Source organism: Sus scrofa, chromosome 14 (assembly GCF_000003025.6).
Source record: "Sus scrofa isolate TJ Tabasco breed Duroc chromosome 14, Sscrofa11.1, whole genome shotgun sequence".
Classification (NCBI taxonomy): Eukaryota; Metazoa; Chordata; class Mammalia; order Artiodactyla; family Suidae; genus Sus; species Sus scrofa.
In genome coordinates, this window is record NC_010456.5 from 74,842,031 (window position 1) to 74,863,247 (window position 21,217).

Consider the following 21,217-nt stretch of genomic DNA (forward strand, 5'->3'; position numbering starts at 1 on the left):
CACTGGGGCCCATCCTAGAAGCCTGCCTGCCACAATGCTCACACTTCTTCAGTTTCTTCCAATCTGCAGTGGTTTCTTAGTCTTTTCACCTTTCATCATCGCCGATATTTTAAGTACTGCCTAATTGTTTTGTAAATGTCCCTCCGTTTGGGTTTGTTTGATGTTTCCCCATGATGGCCCTTCAGTGAGGTGATGGTGTTTTGTTTTTTGTAGGTTTTTTTTTTATTATTATTCAATGAATTTATCACATCTGTAGTTGTATAATGATCATCACAATCCAATTTCACAGGATTTCCTTCCCTTTTGTGGGTTTTTTTGGCAGGAATACTTCCTCAGCACATCACATCAGCACAAGATGTCAGTGTGTCCCATTGTTAGTGACCTCAGAGTTGATGAAAAAAACCACCAATTAACAGCTAATCTAAGAAAGAAATGAAAATTTTTATTTGAGCCAACCCAAGGGTTTTAACCCAGGAGACAGGCTCTCAGAGAGCTCGAACACTGTTCCGAGGAAGTTGGGGGGTGGAGCCAGTATATACGTGATTTTGGTGAAAGGTACGTGCAACCAAGCACATATCTTAGTAGAAGGTTACTGCTATCAAAGGAATAGATATCTTAGTTAATGGTTTTAGTGCTTTTCTAAGTATGAGAAGCTGCAAGAAGCTCAGTTCATAAATTTTTCTCCCAAAAGTATCTAACTATCTGAAGGCCTGTTCTGTCCATTTTCCCAGAGCACAAAATGTCTCAACTTTTTTTTTTTTGCTTTTTAGGGCCGAACCTGTAGCATATGGAAGTTCCCAGGCTAGGTGTTGAACCAGAGCTGGAGCTGCCAACCTACACCAGAGCCACAGCAACACAGGATCCAAGCCGTGTCTGTGACCTACACCGAAGCTCATGGCAACGCCAGATCCTTTGTCCTGATCAAGACCAGTGATCGAACCTACATCTTCATGAATACTAGTTGGATTTGTTTCCGCTGTGCCACAACGGCAACTCCCAGTGTCTCATTCTGATCTTCGCCCGGAACCCCTTTCCAGGTATACTGTAGGTCAGCAACTATGGTGCTTTGTAGAAATGGACAGTGGATAACATCATTCCTTTTTTTTTCTGGCTACACTGGAGGCATGTAGAAGTTCCCAGGCCGGGGATCGAACCCACACCATGGCAGTGACCTGAGCCGCTGCAGTGACAATGGCGGATCCTTGGCCCATTGTGCCACAAGGGAAATCCAACATTCTTTTTTTTTTTTTGTCTTTTTTTGTCTTTTTGTCTTTTTAGGGCCACACCCGTGGCATATGGAGGTTCCCAGGCTAGGGGTCTAATCAGAGCTGTAGCTGCCGGTCTATACCACAGCCCCAGCAACACGGGATCCGAGCCATGTCTGCGACATACACCACAGCTTACGGCAACACCAGATCCTCAACCCGCTGATCAAGGCCAGGGATCGAACCCGCAACCTCATGGTTCCTAGTCGGATTCGTTAACCACTGAGCTACGATGGGAACTCCCCAACATTCTTTATATCACAATCTTTTCCCTTTCAGTCTTAATTTCGACCAAGTGTTGTGAGGCAGTTCGTGACCGTTTGTCCCACAGCCCTAGACGGCTCATTCTCAGGTCAGGTGAGGATTTTGTTGATGGGCCACTCAACGTACTATTACCAGATTAGGCCCTGTTAATAGTAACCAAAAGCCTCCGGACCGCCTCTCTTACTAGTCTGTTACCATCCAGGAAGTGGTTCCCTCTTGTTGCTTCTTCCCATGTCTTGAGTCACACTATGACAATCATTGATCTCATAAGACTATATATTTGGTCAATTGTTTCAAGTGGCCTAGTCATCATTCTATTTATCAGAGGCTTGGTAATGCAAGAAACGGTAATCTTATAAAAGTGGCAGGATAGAAGTACTATGGCTAATAACATTAATACAGTCATAAGTATTCAAGCTAAGAACTTCCATTAGGTGGGGCCTAGTATCTCCCCAGGTTTTTGACCAGTCTGTTCTGCATCAGTCCATATCTTTAATGGAAATGATATATTGGCATTGTGCATACATAAAGTTCACCAAAGCTGTCTGCACAGACAAGGCGTGCGGTGAGTCATCTGACCTTTACCAGACTGAGAAAGTAATACCGTCTTCTGAGTGATGTGGCTGGTATTAGAAGAAGAAAAATTGATCTTTCCAGTTGAGCAGGTATTTGGGGAGGTCTGGTTAATGCATCATGCAGATGTACAAGGCATGCTAGAGGGGAGGGGAAAAGGCCAATGGGCAGAGGAAAAGTTCTATTTTAAAATTTTTATCATCTTGCCTTAAGGTGTGAATTTTTATCTCATCACTTGGATTGCTTGGTTATAGTGTTGCTAAAGCTCCCGCTTTCTTAACCACTCTGCAATTGTGCTTCTGGCCTGGAAAGTTCTATTTTTCAAAGAGCATTAAAAAAAAAAAAAAAAAAGACCAATTCTCTTGGCAGAGCAATTTTGGGAAGAAGTTGAGCCTGGAAACTATCTTAGGATGAAAATTCCCTGTGTCCTGGATTAGGTCTTTACTCTCTGTAAAGATACCCAAGATACCCTCACTGAAGGCCCAAGGAGTGGCCGGCATGCTTGAGGAGACTACCCTCTTACATCTCTGTTTCTTTCTTTCTTATGATTTTTATTTTTTTCCATTATAGCTGGTTTACAGTGTTCTGTCAAATTTCTACTGTACAGCTAAGTGACCCAGTCACACATACATATATACATTCTTTTTCTCACATTATCCTCCATCATGCTCCATCATAAATGACTAGATATAGCTCCCAGGGCTATACAGCAGGATCTCATTGCTTTTCCGTTCCAAAGGCAATGGTTTGCATCTACTAACCCCAAACTCCCAGTCCATTCCCCACCCTCCCCCTCCCCATTGGCAACCACAAGTCTGTTCTCCAAGTCCATGACTTTCTTTTCTATGGAAAGATTCAATTGTGCCATATATTAAATTCCAGATGTAAGTGATATCATATGGTATTTGTCTTTCTCTTTCTGACTTAACTTCACTCAGTGTGAGAGTCTCTAGTTCCATCCATGTTGCTGCAAATGGCATTATTTTGTTCTTTTTTATGGCTGAGTAGTATTCTATTGTGTATATATACCACATCTTCCTAATCCATTATCTGTCAGTGGAGATTTAGGCTGCTTCCATGTCTTGGCTACTGTAAATAGTGCTGCAGTGACCATATGGATGCATGTGTCTTTTTCAGAGAAAGCTTTGTCTGGATATATGCCCAAGAGTGGGATTGCTAGGTAATATGGCAGTTCTAAATTTAGTTTTCTGAGGTACCTCCCTACTGTTTTCCAAAGCAGTTGTATCAATTTACATTCCCACCAACAGTGCAGGAGAGTATTCTTTTCTCTACACCCTCTCCAGCATTTGTTATTTGTTGACTTGCTAATCATGGCCATTCTGACAGGTGTGAGGTGGTACCTCACAGTAGTTTCAATTTGCATTTCTCCAGTAATTAGTGATGTTGAACATTTTTTCATGTGCCTGTTCGCCGATCTCTGTTTCTTTTCATTGCTGGTCCCTTCACCTAGAAAGTCCAGGCTCACTGTGACCTTATTTTCTACCTGCAAAACTCTGGCTCATCTCCTAAGCCTAGGCCCAGGGTCTTCAGCTCCAGGAATAAGGCTGCCACACTGCACAGTCCCAGAGGTCAACGGTCACATCACATTCCAGGTGTCTGGTTCCCCCTGGAGTTATGCGAGCCTGGGATCTAGTTCTGGAGACAGCCATTCCCACCCCAGTCCCCAGCCTCTCCTCATACAGGCCGTTGATTCGCTAATGCTTGTAGAGACGTAGGTCTCTCATCTCTAATCAGAGGGTGAATCTAGGCTTATTTACCTCCACGGACGCCTCTATCCAGTGTGTACTCAACAAGCATTGGGTCAACAGAGGAAATCCTCGGTGACCAGTTGGGCTCACCTTCCCCACCCCTGACTGCCATCAATTGCACAGAGTCTCATTCTCTAAAACCTGGTGTTGACAGAGTTCTATGTTTCGGCCCCTGTATCCCCAGAGGGGCATCACAAAGTTCTGGCCATAAAATGCCAGACTCCGCATGTCTTGCAGGAAGGTGCCTCCATTATAAGGCCAGCAGGTGCAGTTAAATGTAGCTTCTGGACAGATCTGTGAGGCCGAAATGGAGGCCCTCCCTTCTGAGGAGAGGGGACAGGGTCTGGAGAAATCCATGTGCCAACACACCCACTCTGAGGACCAGCTGGAGAGTCTGCAGACTGACGCCAGGGCAGAGGCCTGACCCCTGGGATGTGAGGCTGAGAGCAGCCAGGGTGTCTAGAGCTGCAGAGGGAGGAGTTCTGGGAGCTGAGCCAGGGAGGTGAGCTGGGTCTGAATTCTCACCAAATCTCTGGTCCCCTACTGCAGGTCACTGTTAATAACAGAAGGGAACCACCCAGGTGATTTTTTCTGTTAAAATAGACACCAAGGTCTCATCTCACAGCCTAAAGTCTTCCGCCCAGGCCCCACCAGCTGGCAACTGGTTGAAGCTTTGGATGGTCTGGACCCATAGGAACAGGGATCTCTGACGTCTCCCACCTGTGAGGACCTGCTCCTGAGAAGGCCTGGATCATTCTCAATTCTCTACACATATTGAGAATGACAGATGCTAAGTGCAGATGTTAAGGTTTTGGCTTCTTTGTTTCTGTTCCAAGTCTGAGGCCTTTACCATGCTAGCTTTGTACCCTAGAGCCGGCTCTACCCAGCTGAGCACTGCCTCACATGTTGGAGAGGTATCACAGGTGGTCAAAAAGGACCACGGGTCATGGTGAAAAGATACGTATTTAACTCAAGTGACAGTAAAAGATTTCAAAATCAAATATATAATTTTTTTTTTTTTTTTTAGGGCTGCACCCATGGCATGTGGAGGTTCCCAGGCTAGGGGTCCAATTGGAGCTGTAGCTGCTGGCCTATACCACAGCCACAACAATGCCAAATCTGAGCCACTTCTGCAACCTAAACCACAGTTCATGGCAACGCCGGATCCTTAACCCACTGAGCAAGGCTAGGGATTGAACCCATAACCTCATGGATGCTAGTCAAATTCATTTCCACTGACCCATGACAAGAACTACCAGAAAAAATTTTAATTACTTAAAAGCTTGGTGAGAAACTTATAATCTGTGATCAAAAGCAGTTCAATATCCACCCCCCAAAAAAACTTTTGTTCTCTTAATAGAGAAACAAAGCAATTTCAGGTCTTACTCTTAATATTAAAATTCGTCTACTCAATTAAATTCATTCTAAGTCCTGACCACAGAGAGAGTTCCTTTCTAAAGACTTTTTCCCCCTCGTGCAAACTATCCACAAATTTCTATATCCATGTTAATTTGCCCCTTACTTTCTTTCCTATTTAGCAATACCAGCTTTAGGACAAATTACTTTCTTTCTCTCAACAAAACGCGTTCCCATCTCTTATACCTTCTTTTTCCTTGCATACAAAGATGTTTTCTTTACTGAAAATTTTCATTTTAATTACATATATTAATTAGAATTTGCAACTCCTTTTGGGGGGGCACTCACAGAATGAATAAGTTCCCTGGCCAGGGATTGAATCCACACCACAGCAGCAACCCGAGCACTGCAGTGACAACACCAGATCCTTAACCTGCTGGACCACCAGGGAACTCTTAAAATTCTCAACTCTTAAAAACTTTAATTAAGACTAAATAGCAACTATGAGCTGTCTTTTACATTAGCACTCGGCAGTCTGTCAAACTTGTAAAATATTCAATAAAGTTCCATCATTTAATTTAATTTAGCAAAACTCTATGAAGTTACAAGTTACCAAATACCTGAAGAAACTATTTTTTTTTAAACTTTTTTTTCAGGGGCCTTGCCCACGGCATACAGAAGTTCCCAGGCTAGGGGTCAAATCAGAGCTTTAGCTGAGATCCATGCCATAGCCACAGCAATGTCAGATCTGAGTCACATCTGTGACCTACACCTCAGCTTGAAACAACACCAGATCCTTAGCCCACTGAGCAAGACCACAGATCAAACTCACATCCTCATGGATACTATGTCAGGTTCTTAACCTGCTGAAGCCCTCTTATCTCATTTACATTTAATTTGTTTATAAAAATATCATCATACCAAGTAATATTTCTTGCTGACAAATTTTGCAACAGTACAAGATCATATTTGACCTCTAGTAATATTTCTTGCTGACAAATTTTGCAACAGTACAAGATCATATTTGACCTCTACACACAATAAAAATATTATACTTAATGTTGATGGCTCCAAAGACACATCTGTATTAATTAAACCAACAAAAATTGATTTTAATGCCAAAATTAATTTAATACTAAATACCTCCAAATTCACATAAAGCTGAAATTCATTTGGTTTAATTTTTTTATATTTCTAAGAATTTATGTGAATGTTTAATTCCCTTTAAGTCAATAAAATAGAACTCATTTAGGAATTAATTTTGGGAGTTCTCATCGTGGCACAGTGGAAACAAATCCGACTAGGAACCATGAGGTTGCGCATTCGATCCCTGGCCTTGCTCACTGGGTTAAGGATCTGGCGTTGCCGTGAGCTGTGGTGAAAGTCACAGATGTGGCTCAGATCTGGTGTTGCTGTGGCTGTGGTATAGGCCAGCAGCTGTACCTCTGATTGGACCCCTAGCCTGGGAACCTCCATATCCCATGGGTGCAGCCCTAAAAAGAATAAAATAAAATAAAATAATAAAATAAAAGGCCTCTCCCCCCTCCCCCCCTTTTTCCTCTCAGTCTCAGGGATTGGAGATGTCTAGATGAGACAGCAGTTCCTGAGAGACCCGGTACAACACTTACATCTCAAGGTACAGGAAGAGAAAGAAGCTCCTAAAACTTGTTCCCTTAGGGTTAGAATTCTGAAAAGACGTTTTGTCAGGTTGGCAGAACTAGTTTTGGACTATCAAACAAACCTCATCTGTACATTTTTCTCTAGAGTCTAAAGAATATTGTGGTCACATGGTGTTACCAAAAAACCCCAAATCATCTTTTGGCTTTAGTCATGGAACCAGAACTACAGGTGGTCCAGTTTTGTAGGAGGACTATTTTCAGGAACTGAACTTTTGTTTCCCATGTCCACCAATTAAAATAATGCACCTTCTTTAATACAAATATACACTTTCTCTCTCTCTCTCTCACACACACACACACACACACACACACACACACACACACACAAACACGATAAAAGACAGATCAATTCTGAAAGGCTCAAAGCCAAACGACTTCCAAAACGCTAACTTTGATACACTAGCATCAAAGCCTATACACAAAGCATTTCATGCCATTTTCCTTCCCTTTTACAAAATAGTTCTAGTTGGTGGTCGCTTTGAGGTGGCCAAAACTGTTACTGAACCAAACTTGAGTCCACTCACCCAATCTGAAGCAAAGCCAATCTACCAATACCAGGTTGTGCTGAAGGAAAGTACAGGGTTTATTTGCAGGGTGCCCAGCAAGGGAGTGGGAGACAAGCCTCAGATCTACTCTACTTGGTCTTTGAATGAGGGAGTTTTATAAAGGGGAAGAACAAAGGGGCTGAGATTAATCATTGTCTGTGACATTTCTTCCTTTTTTGTTTTTTTTTTTTGTTTGTTTTTTTTTTTTTTTTTGGCTGCACCCATGGCATGGGGAAGTTCCCAGGCCAGGGATCAAACCTCAGATCTGCACCACAGCAGCGACCCAAGCCACTGCCATGACATCGCCCGATCCTTAACTCACTGCACCACAGGAGAACTCCTGTCTGTGACATTTCTTTTTTTTCAACCTTTATAAAAATTGCAGTATAGTTAATTTACAATGTTGTGATGGTTTCAGGTGTACAGCAAAGTGATTCAGCTATACACACACATATATATAATATATATGTGTGTGTGTATATATATATATATATATACACACACACACACACACACACACAGAGCACATATATTCTTTTTCAGATTCTTTTCCTTTACAGGATAAGATATTGAATATTGTTCCCCAGGCTTTCTGTAACATTTATTAATTGAGGTTTCAGGAGTCAGGATGTCTCTGGTTTAGAATTCTCTGGCCAGGTGGTCCATGCCTCCAGGGCCCGGTAATTTATCTTGCCCTGGAGAAACAACCTGAGTTTGTACATTAATGATATCTATAACAGCATTTTTTGTACACTAACAATGTTACCAACAACAGCAATCTTAATGCATTAAGGATGTTATCAACAATAGTACTTTTAGTCATCCGATTCTGGCTGATCAGTGTTCAGTTAGCACAGGATCGAAGTCAGAGGGGACGAGAACGGAATGAAGTTTTGGATAGACACTTTAATCATAAAAAGTCAGTAAGGGAACTCGGGTTTTAGAAGGACTCGGTTTCTACAGGATGGGAGGCTGGAAGGGCTTGAGGGGCTCTGGCAGGGTGAAGCCGCGAAGATCTCCAGGCCACTTCCCCTCCAACCCACGCCCCCGCCTCCCCAGGACTTGGAGCTCTTCTCAGCCTGAAAGGGGGTAGGGATCCCAGCGGCCTGAACAGAGTCCCCGGAGAGAGGCGGGCCGAGGTGCAGCGCCGGGAACAAAGGCCCACAGAAGGGTCCTGGAGAGCGTGGCTCCCCGGGGGCCCGAGCGAGGACGGCCCCCTCTCTCTCAGTTCTTCCCTCTCCTCCCCTGCTCCTGCGGGGAGGCCTGGTGGGCCTGAGCTGCGCCAACTTCGCCAAAGGTTCCCAAATTGCCGGGGGCGCAGGGGTCGGAGCTGGGTGGGGTGAGGAAGAAAAAGAGGAGGAGGGGTGCTACCCGGACGCCTTGGACGCAGTTCAGGAATCCGCCGCTGCTGCCGGCCACTGCCGACTGGGGCTGAACGGGGAGGGCGCCAGGCAGGACCGCTTTCTCGCTGCGCAGGACGGCGCCCGCCTGGCGCCGCTTCCCGCCCGGCGTGCGAACCCGCCGGGCCGCGCCTCCATCCCTCCCCGCCGCGGTCCGCAAGGGGCTCGCAGAGCAGAGGCCGCAAGGGAGCTGGAGCCTCGGAGCCGCTTTTGCCGCGTTCTGCCGAGAGAAGCAAAGTTGCGGGCGGATGCTGCCAGCGCCGGACCCCAGCCTCGGAAAGTCGGAACCGCCCCCTCTGGAGGAGCCTCGGTGGCGGAGTAAGTAGGGCGCCCGCATCCCGAACCACCTCCGGGCCAGCGGGAGGCGGCCCAGCCGTGCGAACCCCCACTATCCCCGGTCGGGCACGCGCGCCAAACTTTGGAGGAAGTGGAGGCGAAACGGGGGGGTGGGAGAGGGATTTCCCGGCTGGAGGAAAACTCCACGCAGGCACCCATACCTCCAGACCCACTGCACCCAGGTTCACAACTGCCAGGTATGCACAGCTCACCACCTCTCGAGCCACAGACACAGCGCACGCACGCCACACCGACCAGACACACGCGGCATCCCAAAATGCACAATTCCGGGAGTGCGGACGTTTGGATCTTTAGACCAAGCATGTCCTCCTGCCTGCAAACGAATCTACTGTCTTTGTCTCTGCCCCTGCAGCCCCCCAGTGAGGTGTCCCCCAAGCGAGTCTGGCAGGGGAAGGGCTGCCTCGTCTTTGAAAACTCGTGGCCGGATCTCGAGGCCGAGGGTGGGGAGGGGAAATCCGACATTGCATTCGGCTCTCAGGGTTCATCAGGAGCGAGTTTGGTGTGGAAACTCAGTGTCTGGGTGATGTGTTTGGGTGTGCACAGCCCTTCCGGAGGCGAGGCCGGGAGAGAGGAGGGAATGATTCATAAACTCAGACCCAGCGTGTTAGGGTCTGTGAGCAGAGTAGAAAAGCCTGGCAGGCGATGCTGTACTGGACAACTGGGTGGTGACAGTGACAGGGCCTGCGAGGGAAGCACAGACCCTTCCCCCTAGCGGATGTGCTTCCTCAGAGGGACTTCCAGAGGATGGGCTGAGGAGATTCCGGCCCTGGGCTGTGTATAAGTAAAACGGGGTGGGGGATGTTTAAGACTCCAAGATCATGGAGAAAGCAGAGTCATTATGAAGCCTTATTTATTTTAGTTGCACCTGAAGTTGTTGTCTGTTTTCAGATGTCCTGGTGTCCTGGGGCTCCAGGGGGTTTCAAGGGTTGTCCTGGATCTCACACACTGCGGAGCACACTGTGGGTACTCAATAAATAGTTTGATAACTAACAACTCTGACAATTTATATATGTTAAGGGCACTCTATGAGCCAAGCCAGGTGGCCTCCATTGGTTTGGGATTGGTCTTTCTGCAGAGGAAGGGGCCCTGAGTGGTACCAGGGAGCCCTGCCTGATGTGTCTGGCCCAAGCAGCATTTTTCCACTGTGCCCTGTAGGCTGGCAGTGAGGACTTGAGTCTCAATATTGGCCTCTGCTTCCCTAAGAGGGACAATAGGAAAGTCTCCATTCTGCATCTGGTTAAGCTGGGAGTGCTGTGCGGTGTCTTTCCTGGTTCCTATTGGCCTGGCTGGAGATGGGACTCGTGAGGGGTCTAGGAGCTGTGTCCTCCAGCAGTGGCTCTTGGCTCTGTGGTGGTAGCAGGTGGAGGGGCGGTCACTGTACTGAGTGTTGGGTGGGTTCCTCTGCACCAGCTGGCATGAGCTTCCCAGAGGAATGGAAACATCTCATGTTCCTGGAACTGGGATTGCAAGCAATCCTGGGAATGATTCCCTACTGGCATGGAACTGGGAACATGCAAGGATGTGGGGGTGACTTGGCTATGTAACCACAAAGAAATGTGTCATTCCCCACCCCTGCCCCTTGGTGACTAGGTTTGGGGTGCATTTCAAGCTTCTCCATGGTCTTAATGCTGGAATTAGCAAAATATGTGGGCAGCACCCAGGATTGTGGCCCGAGATGAGAGTGATCTGGGCTTGGCCACCCCCAATTTCAGGTTGAACGCTGCAGCCAGTCCCTTCCCAATATCACCTTTCCACCTTACATCTTCTGTGAATCACGAGCTCTACGTTATCTCATTAAGGCCTTACATCCCGATGATGTTAGCATCTTATCACCATTTTACAGATTAGGAAACTGAGGCTTAAAAAGTTAAGTAACTTTTTTTTTTTTTTTTTGCTTTTTTTAGGGCCACACCCTCAGCCTATGGAAGTTCCCAGGCTAGGGGTCAAATGGGAGCTGTAGCTGCCAGCCGACACCACAGCCACAGCAACACAGGATCTAAGCCACATCTGCAATCTACACCACAGCTCACAGCAACGCCGGATCCATTAACCCACTGAGCGAGGCCAGGCATCGAACCTGCATCCTCACTGATACTAGTCAGATTTGTTTCCGCTGAGCCACGATGGGAACACCCTAAGTAACTTTTTGAGGGCCACACGGCTGGTAAGGGACAAAGCTAGGATTTGAACCTGGATGGTCTGGCTCTGGAACCCATACCACCTCCACCATACCCGGCTGTCTCTAAGGTCCTTAACTAGTTCTCCATAGCAACACGGAAGTGACACTGATGCACGTACTGGGTCCTGGGTCCCCTGACTGCAGTCCTCTTTTTATACATACTCTATCCTGCCACGGTTACATATGGGCCATGGCAATCAAAGGCTGGGTGGCACCAGGCTGCTAGAGCCTTGTATGTGGATTTGGAGTCAGGAAACCATGAGGGTTTGGGAGTGACTGGAGAGAGATGTTGGAGTAATTCCAGTAAGAGATGATTCACTGCCTATCTGAGAAATGGAGACAAAGCTACCACTTGTGACCATACAAGTCACAAGTTTGAGTTTGGGAGACTGCCCATTAAACATCCTCAAATGGATGACGATGTTTCTTTCCCCTTCTGGCTCTCGTCAGGGTAGACATCTATTACACAGGGAAGTCAGCTCTCACCTGAATATCAAGGGCCATGTCACGGCTGTCCTTCCCACCCCGACCACAAGCCTAGAGAGTTGGACTCGGTGGCAGTGTCAGGTCCTCAGGAGAGGTGGATAGAGCAGAGCCAGGGCAGCCAGGGCAAATGATAACCAGGCAGGTCACGTGGTCCCCAGTTCATGCTTTCTCACACAAGCCCCACAGAAAGAGAGTGGTTATCGTTCTCACTTTACAGATGAAGAAATGAGGCTCTGAGAGGTCCAGTGGCTGCCCAAGGTCATGAAGCAAAGGAGGAAGTGTGAACCATGCAGCCTTCAGGACTGCCTGCAGGCACTGAGGGACAGCTGTGTTTTCTGTCTTGTTGGTATTTCTAGCTCCCTGGCCCCAGGGCTGAGAGGAGGTTACCCCTGTTGGGGCAGGGTCCTCACTGCTCTGCTTATCCCCATCTCTGCCCTAAGAGCCTCTGATACGTGGGTTCACAATATAGGGAAAGCTGGCAACCTTCAACTAGGAGCAGAAGATGAGCACTGCCCAGCCGGCCCCTGCCCACCTTCCACAGCAAGCCCACCCAAGCCAGTGCCAAGAGTCTTCGCAGTGCTGAGCTCCAAATATACTAGAGTCCTCTCCCCACTTCACTGCAGCGTGGATTTGCTGTCTGGGATGGAAGCTGGGAGACTGGGTGTGGGGAAGGGCTGTGAGTGCCTCTGCTGGGAAGTGGTAAAGCCGGGGAGCCAAGGGAGTCCACCATGAGGAAATACTCAGAGAGGCCTCTGCCCTTCAAAAAGTCACACAGCCATTGACAGATGATTGGATTAGGAAGATGTGGTATATATACACAATAGAATACTACTCAGCCATAAAAAAGAACAAAATAATGCCATTTGCAGCAACATGGATGCAACTAGAGACTCTCACACTAAGTGAAGTAAGTCAGAAAGAGAAAGACAAATACCATATGATACCACTTATATCTGGAATCTAATATATGGCACAAATGAACCTTTCCACAGAAAAGAAAATCATGGACATGGAGAATAGCCTTGTGGTTGCCAAGGGGGAGGAGGAGGAAGCAGGATGGATTGGGAACTTGGGGTTCATAGATGCAGACTATTGCCTTTGGAATGGATTAGCAATGAGATCCTGCTGTGTAGCACTGGGAACTATGTCTAGTCACTTATGATGGAGCATGATAATGTGAGAAAAAAGAATGTATACATGTATGTGTGACTGGATCGCCATGCTCTACAGCAGAAAATTGGCAGAACACTGTGAACCAGCACAGTGGTTTAATAAAATAAAAATCATTATAAAAAACATAAGTCACACAGGAGGAAAAGAGAACAGCTCTCCTTTTTTAGCCCGTGAACAGAAATACTTGCCACCTTTGCTTCTGATACCTAAACAGGTGGTCAGATCCTACTGGTCCTGCTCTGAGCATAGAGATTCCACATCTGGGTGTGGGGTGGCCCCTGGCAGCCTGGAGAGTTTGTTCGGTGCTTGAAAGTCTTCATTTTTGTCTCTATCAACCCAAATCTGGCTGGTTGCTCCTGCACACCCCAGCACATCCCACTTCTGCAAGCTAGGAAGGAGGGGTGGGCAGGCCACAGGCACCCGCAACCACCAGTAACTTCATGTCTCCACCAGCCCCTCCCCCTCCTCATGTCTCTCCCCTCCCCCCATACATTCCCCCTCCCCCCTACAAAGATGGCTGTGTGCCGGGGGACCATGGGTTTTTTTGGGCTCTGGGAAATTTATCACTAGGATTCCGGAGGATCTCTGAAAAGAATTTGGAGGAAAAAGTGTGGAAAATAAATAAGCCAGTTCCCAGCTCAGCCTCTCCTGAATGCCACAAGTAAACAGCTACCCCAAGCTCTGTTTTGGCCTCTATGCTTACACCTGGCTCTCTGGCTGCCTTACCAGCTCCCTCCTTCCTGCCTCCTCCCCTTCCAGCCACTCCTCCTTGACTTTGGGAGCCTCAAAAGTCAGGGAACACACCCACTGCCGGCCTATCCTTGTGCTGCAGGACACTGGGAAGCTGGCGCGCTGGTGGCTGGGGACAAGAGGAGCATGTGGGAGAAAAGATGACCAGGGGCAGCAGCCCGGCCCTGCTCTGTCTGAGTGAGTATCCCCGCCTCGGCCCTGCACAGCGAGGCAGGGTGGTCTCTCTCCACTGGTGAGTTTGACTTTGATCATGGAGAATGGTGGGGCTTTTTCCAATCTTGCGGCATCTGAAGAAGCGTTGCATCTTTAGCATTAGTTTAGAGTGGCTGGACCAACGCCGCCTTTCTCCAAAGTGGACTCACATGCGAAGAGACCCTCAAAATCCCAGTTATGTTGAAGGGCTTCCTGAACTAACCAGAATATCAGGGGTCTTTGCTTTTGACCGGAGTCCTATCAGCTTAGGTCCTCTCAGCTTGGGTGTTGTGGTGTGAGTTCACACCAGTGTTTTTAAGGAGCTCAAGCGCTGTTATAAGTTTCTTGGTCTGTGGGGTAAGGAAGCAAATGTGTGGTAACTTAATAACTTCATTTTATTCAGCTGACCCACTCTAAAATTCAGCACCCATTGAGAAGGGGGAAACCAGGGTGCTAGGGTGACTGGGGTTGGCAGCAGAGGCCCCCACCTCAGTCTCCAGGGGTGGCTTTCCCACTGATGTAGCTGTGCCCAGCAGGGTCAGCAAACTGAAAACCTCTGGGATCTGGGATCAGGAGGCTCTGGGTCCTGCCTTCCGGCAGGAGTCTCTTTGTCCTGCTGCCACCAGGCTGCTGAGAGGGAAACTGGCTGGTGAGCCTATAGCTTGCAGTCTTGGTGGGAGAGATACTGCATACCACAGACTCACGGATTGTCACACACCATCATGGGCCTAAGTGTATACATACACACACACACACACACACTCTCTCTCTCTCTCTCTCTCAGATATGCCCCCCACACAAATATATCCATAATCAGCTACACACATGACACACTGAAACACTACCTGTAGGCACAAGTGCATGAGCACACACACAAATACATAAATACAGGGGTGCGCTTATCCAAAAGGCAAACTAAAGCCAGAATGCCGGCCATACTGCTTAGTGGCTGTGTGACCTTGAACAAGTTACTTAACCTCTCTGGGCCTTAGTTCTCTAACCAATATGAGGGGGATGGTAATGGGTCCTAAGTAATAGGGTTGTAAGTGAACCAGTGTCTGTGAGGAGTTTAGAAATGTGCCTGTACATGGCTAGGTATGTGTTAAAACTATTGTTCACTGCATACTCTCTGCCCTAGATATTCAGGCCCAAGTGCACAAGACTTCCCGGAGAGGGGCTCACAGACTTGTCAGCAAACGGGATCAGTCACTTCATGCTTCCTGAGTCCTGATTCCCAGGACGTGTGACATTCTCTGTACTAGACTCAAATTTGAATTTATTCCAAAGATCATTTCATCTTCCCTTAGGAAGCTCGTTGTTTTAGAACAAAGCGGGCACTAACTTCCCCACAGAGAAGGGTGTAGTTCCCTTAGCAGCAGTGGTTTTCAAACTAGGTTCCATGGAGCCCCAGATTGGGGCGGGGGTGGGGTGCTCCATGGAACCTACGGGGACCCCTCAGAAGCCTGATGGGAACGGTGCTCCAGACCTCTGCCCCATTTATCTGTTGAACATATTGGGCTCTGAGGAAAGCTCTGGTCCATAAGAAGCCTCCACAGCTGAGATGGTTGAAAGCCCCCCATCCCAAGCGCGCCACGCATGCCATGCGATGCCTGGGCCCCTGAAGCTACCTGAGCGTCGTCCCCAGCCGCTCCCACTCTCTTCTCCGCTTCCCTCCTCTCCAGCTGCCTCACCATCTGCAGGATTCTGGAAAGTGCTAACACGTCTGAGCCAAAATAGCGCTATCTGAGGAAATATTTTGAAAACAAGCTGGGCCAACCCCCCTGGCTGAGATTGCACTGATTTTCAGCAAAGAATTTCACAACTCCCGGGTGGCGGGTGGCGGGCGGGGCTGCGGGCCCCTGGCTTTCCTTTTGAGAAGGCCTGGGGCCTGTCTCTGCAGGGTTAAGACAGACAGGCCTGAACGGGCCCAAGATTGCAAACCTAGAACCCGTAGGCCACGAAGAGGAAGTCAGCCCCACTGGGTGAAGAACCAAAAGCCCTCTGACCACAGAGGTCAGGTCTTCTTGCTCTGAGAGATGCTACTTCGCTTTTACTTTCCTCCCTCCTTTGCATCTGGTGCAGGTGCCTCGGGGCTGGGGACACAGGAAATATTAGTGCTAACGGCTAGCATGTACAGTTCTGGACCCGCACTCCCTGAGTTCTTGCAGGAATCTCAGGAGGTGGGTACTGTTGTGATCACTGTGGCGCAGACAGGCAGACAGAACAAGACAGGTGGAGTAAGTTGACGGCACCCCGCTGCTGGTGAATGCACAGCCGCATCTGAACCCTGCTGCCTGGCTCCAGAGTCAGTGTTCTTGACCCTGCGTGTGTCTGTCCTGCTGGGGCCAGAGCCTGAGAGGAGGAATGGCCCACCAGGAGGGTTATTTCGTAACTGTGGTCAGGGCATGCTGCTTGGATCTGGCTGGGCAGCTCCGGGGAGCTTGGCTTTAAGTGTAGCCAGAGCTCTTGAGGGCCCTGCAAGTGGAAGTCGGAGCCTCGGCCCTCCCGGAGGCTGACCTAGCAGCGCACTGCCCTGCTACAACAGCTTCTTTTGCAAGGCCGGCCACCTTGATGATTGATGCTTCCCCTTGGGGATGACCAGTCTCAGGAAGTGGCACAGATGGCAGCAGAAGGGATTTAAATGATTAGCAAGCACGGGGAGGGAGCGGGATGGACCGGGAGTCTGGGGTTAATAGATGCAAACTATTACATTTAGAGAGGATAAGCAATGAGGTCCTGCTGTAGCACAGGGACCTCTATCCAATCACTTGTGATAGAACATGATGGACGATAATATGAGAAAGTGTGTATAGATGTGTGACTGGGTCACCTTGCTGTACAGGAGAAACTGACAGAACAATGTCCGTCGACTATAATAAAAATTTTTTTAATTAAAAAAATAAATCATTAGCAAGGGCGAACCAGTGGATCGGGGGCCTCTGTCTTCTCCAGCAAGACAGAAAGCCCACCCTGGAGTAAGCGCCAAGCCACTCGTGAGTCCTGTGATCTCCCCATGAATATTTTCCCCCAGCCTCTTCTTTCTCCAGCCCTTGTCCTGTACTTGGTGTTCCAGGGTCCAAACTGTCCTCTTTCCCGATGCACATGTCCTGCTCTCTGCAGCCTTTCCAGCTGCCCAGAACACTCTCTCCTTCCTTCTTTTATCATGGCCAGCTCCCTTCATCCTCAGGCCTCCGCTTAGATGTCTCCTTCTAGAAGTCGTGGTCAGCGGCCTCCCTATGGCTGCCTGCACATTCCTATCCGCACGCTTTGGCTTGCTGTGTTGCCCTGGCTGCTTTCATGGTCTGTGGTCTCCGGAGGATAGTGAGGTGTGCAGGGCAGGACAACATCTGCCTTGTTCTCCTTGTGTCTCTAGTGCTTAGCACAGCCCGAGGCCTGCAGTGAGCACTGTGCCTGACTGTGGAACCATGAGTGATGGTGTAACCCCAGGGCCTGGGAGAAAGGAGGCATGAATGGGATAGGATACTTCTGGCTGGGAGGGACCTGTGTCTGGGCAGGGGTGGTGGGATCATGATGAGTGGGAGGGGGACTGCTGATGTGCACCAGAGGTCCTGTGTGGGACAAGGAGGGGATAGGAATGTGGGACCCTGAACAGATAGATTCTTGTGGTCACTACCCTTGGGTACTGGGCTGGGACCCCAAGGATGGGCCTGAAACCCTCCAAGAGGCCCCTTTGAATTAGGTGGGTTGGGGGATGGTTGCTCTATGGGCCTCACTACTCAGCTCCACCAGCAAGTAGTTCTCAGTCCTGTCCCCTTTCTGGACAGACATCCATTCCTCCTCTCTGAGCTTCTGACCCGACCCCAAGGCAGTGGAGGCCCCCTATGGCTGAGTCCTTTCCCTTGAGCAGAAAGGAGGAAAGCCCAGCTGGTAGGCTGCCTCCTGAGGTGGTTCTCCCTACAGCCTCAGAGCTGTCCTCACAGAAGCTGTAGGGCCCGAGTGCTGGGTTCCCTTCCATGCCAGCCAAGGAGCACACATTAGGGTGTTCTGGCTAGGGCATCACCTGTCCAGGGCCTGCTCCTGGCTGACACTGTGCCAGGTGGGCTGGGGGTAGCAGAAGGCTGCCTCCAGGCTAGAAGCGGAGCAGAGTCATAGATCTAAATAACCACCCTCTAGTCCAACTGTGATGAGCCTATGAAGGTGAGCATGAAGGAGGACCTGGGGAAGGCTTCATGGAGGAGGCAGGCATTCCAGTGCAAGAAGGGAAGCTACGGAGTTCCCATTGTGGCTCAGTGGTTAACGAACCTGACTAGCATCCATGAGGACGCAGGTTCAATCTCTGGCCTCTCTCAGTGGGTTAAGGATCTGATGTTACTGTGAATTGTGGTGTAGGTCTCAGACGCAGCTCAAATCCTGCATTGCTGTGGCTGTGGTGTAGGCTGGCAGCTACCGCTTTGATTCAACCCCAGCCTGGGAACCTCCATATGCCATGGGTGTGGCCCTAAAAAAAAAAAAAAGAAAAACAAGGGAAGCTGGGCAAAGGCACAGGGATTGGAAAGTTCAGATCGAACGCAGAGGAAAGTACGGAGGCCACGTGGACTGCACTGTAATTTGTATGATGCACAAATTAGAGAGAGGACGAGATGAGGCAGGGTGGAGGTGTGGTTACACTTGCAAGCTCTAGAGCCTGGCTGCCTGAACAAGGAACCCCAATCCCCACTTACTGGCTGTGTTACCACAGCCAAGTAGCTTAACCTTCTTTGCCTCAGTTTTCTTATCTGTAAAATGGAGATACTACTAGTACCCACCACATGGGGGTGACAGGAGAATAAAATGTTTCTATACAAGTGTTTAGAGCATCAAGAAGAGTGAGCTCTAATCCTTTTTTTTTTAATGTTTTATTATAGTTGTTTACAATGTTCTGTCAATTTCTGCTGTACAGCGAAGTGACCCAGTTACACATACATATACACACTCTTTTTTCACATTATCCTCCATCATATTCCATCACAAGTGATTAGATATAGTTCCCTATACTATACAGTAGGATCCCCCCCTTTTTTTTAAAGCAGCTAGAAAAGTATATTGAGGTCAGATCATAGAGGCTCTTGAATATCGTACTTTCCATTTGCTAAACACCTGCTGTGTGCCAAGTACTTCACAAACCTTTTCACAAAGCCCTGTACTACCTGGCAAAGTTGTTTGCAGTGTCTCCATTTTACACATGTGGAAACTGAGGCTCAGAGAGGCAGCGTGACCTGCCCAAGATCACTCAGCCAGGTAGAGGCAGAGGCAGTAAGAAAACCAAGGTCTCTCTGGCACTCAGGTTCTTCTTCAACATGGAGACAAGACAGACATGACAGAGGCAGCATGGGGACACCCTCTGGGCTGATTGCAGTGAGGTCTGTAGCCATGGGTCTCAAGGCAGGGAAGGCAGGAGGTGACAGGGGAAGGAGAGATGCCAGGCAAGCCTGGAAGGCAAGGAGATGGGGAATCCCCGAGGCCACGACACACAGATCACCATTCACAGCCTAGGGGCAGGCCACTGAGTCATTTCGGGAGAACATGACCTCACTGAGGCTTGCTGTCTGCAGCCCACCTGCCAGTCTGCTCTCTCTGGTTCTCCTGGTGACCTCATGCCCAGTCCTGCAAGGGGACCCTCACACCCAGGCAGTGGGGCCAGGTCAGCTCCCCAGCTTCCTGCCCTGAGTTCTCCCCAACTTGTTTCCCACCTTCCCACTCCTTCCCTCCCCACCTGGGGTCTCTATCCTCCCCCATTTATAAACCCAGTGAGGCAGGAGCTTCTGGAAGTGATGATGGGCATGAGGAGCTTCCAAAAGGACCTCCATGCCAGGCCTGTCATTGGAATTCTGGGTGGGAAGTGGACAGCTGTGTTTTTAGAGCTGCTTTTCCTTTAAGAATGGTGCCTGCTATTCCAACTGGAATCACTTTTTATTTTTTTTATAATGAGTTTTATTTTTTCCAGTATAGCTGGTTAACAGTGTTCTGTCAATTTTCTACTATATAGCAAGGTGACCCAGTTACACATACAAGTATACATTCTTTTTTCTCACATGATCATGCTCCATCATAAGTGACTAGACAGTTCCCAGTGCTACACAGCAGGATCTCACTGCTTTGGAATCACTTTTTAAAAGCAAAGCCTGGTTGAGTGGTGTGCCCAGCACTAGGCCAGGTCCCAGTAGCCTCCACCTTCCTGAAAGGTACAGCTGAATATCTGAGAGCTCTTTATATACTAGGCATCCTGAGGCTGAGTGGTTTCTTGCATCAGTCTGACTGCATGATATTGCCCCATTTTATAGATGTCATTGCTGAGGCCGAGAGAGGTTAGGTGACTTGTCCAAGGTACACAGCCAGAATTCAAACCCTTGGCTGTCCAACTCCAGAAGTACCTATGCTCTTAGCCACTCCAGCTGCAAATAAAGCCAGCGGAGAATCATAGGCAGTGGGGTGTGCCGAACTTATGTCTGCCAAATGGTGTGGTACAGACACGAGGTGCCAGGAGAATTTTCATCCCAGAGTGTGGCTCACTCCCCAGGGCTTGCTAGAGGCTGTGGATCCCATTTAGGAAGGTGACAGAGAGCCCCCTGGCTTCCTCAGCCAAGCAAACCTGCTGATGTTGCCCATTTGGGGCAAGATTCTCCCCGCTGGGAGGGGCACGGGGGCTCAGGGGGTGCCTGTCCTGGTTTCGGTGGGCCAGACCTGGAAAAGGAGTATGAGTCAAGCGGGGGGCCAAGTGCCAGCTCTCTCGGCCCAGTCTGCGGGCACAGGAATCCAGGCTGCCACAGCTGCTGCTGCCACTCCCAGCTCCCTCCCAGCCGGCAGGAGGGCTAGTAGCCAGCACCCTCTCACCCTCATTGCAGCCTAGCAAGGGAGGCACAATTATCCCCATTTAACAGGTGAGGACACTGAGGCTTAGAGAGGTTTTCTGGTGCACTGGAACTCCCTTTGCTGGAAAAGGAAGGAACCCAGACTTTCAAGTCTTCTTTCTGCCAAGAGACAGACAGAAGGAGGGAGGGGCTCGCCTGCCCTCTGACACTCAGCCACGCAGGCTGGCTGTTCTCAGGCTTGCATTTCTGATTCATCTGCAATCACAGGGGCCCTGTGTTAGAGGGCAAATAAGCTCTGGAGTGAGAAATGCTCTGACTTCCCTTGGGCCATGAGTCACCATTTTTCTGAGAGCACTTTTGAAGCCATAGCAGCCCCTCTCCAGGCTTGGGGCGGGGTGGGGGAGGTCAGATTCCTTCTCT

General features: G+C 48.9%; 2 protein-coding genes across 3 annotated transcripts in view; one reads left to right on the forward strand and one right to left on the reverse strand.

Moving 5' to 3' along the window:
* Positions 8,338-9,789, reverse strand: LOC106506033. The gene is made up of 2 exons (XM_013983307.2): positions 9,349-9,789; positions 8,338-9,071 (listed from the first exon to the last, which is right to left on the reverse strand). Exons 1-2 carry the CDS (start codon positions 9,668-9,670, stop codon positions 8,392-8,394), a joined length of 1,002 nt encoding a protein of 333 aa, XP_013838761.1. The 5' UTR covers positions 9,671-9,789; the 3' UTR covers positions 8,338-8,391.
* The window catches only part of CHST3 (carbohydrate sulfotransferase 3), a 40,597-nt gene continuing 28,280 nt past the window's right edge, over positions 8,901-21,217 (forward strand). The window contains exons 1-2 of one of the 2 annotated variants that reach the window (XM_005671049.3): positions 9,035-9,169; positions 13,879-13,973. The gene's annotated coding sequence lies outside the window, so the exon portion shown is untranslated. Of the gene's footprint in view, positions 9,170-13,878; positions 13,974-21,217 lie in introns of both variants that reach the window. The other variant, XM_001928637.4, reaches the window with a different exon arrangement.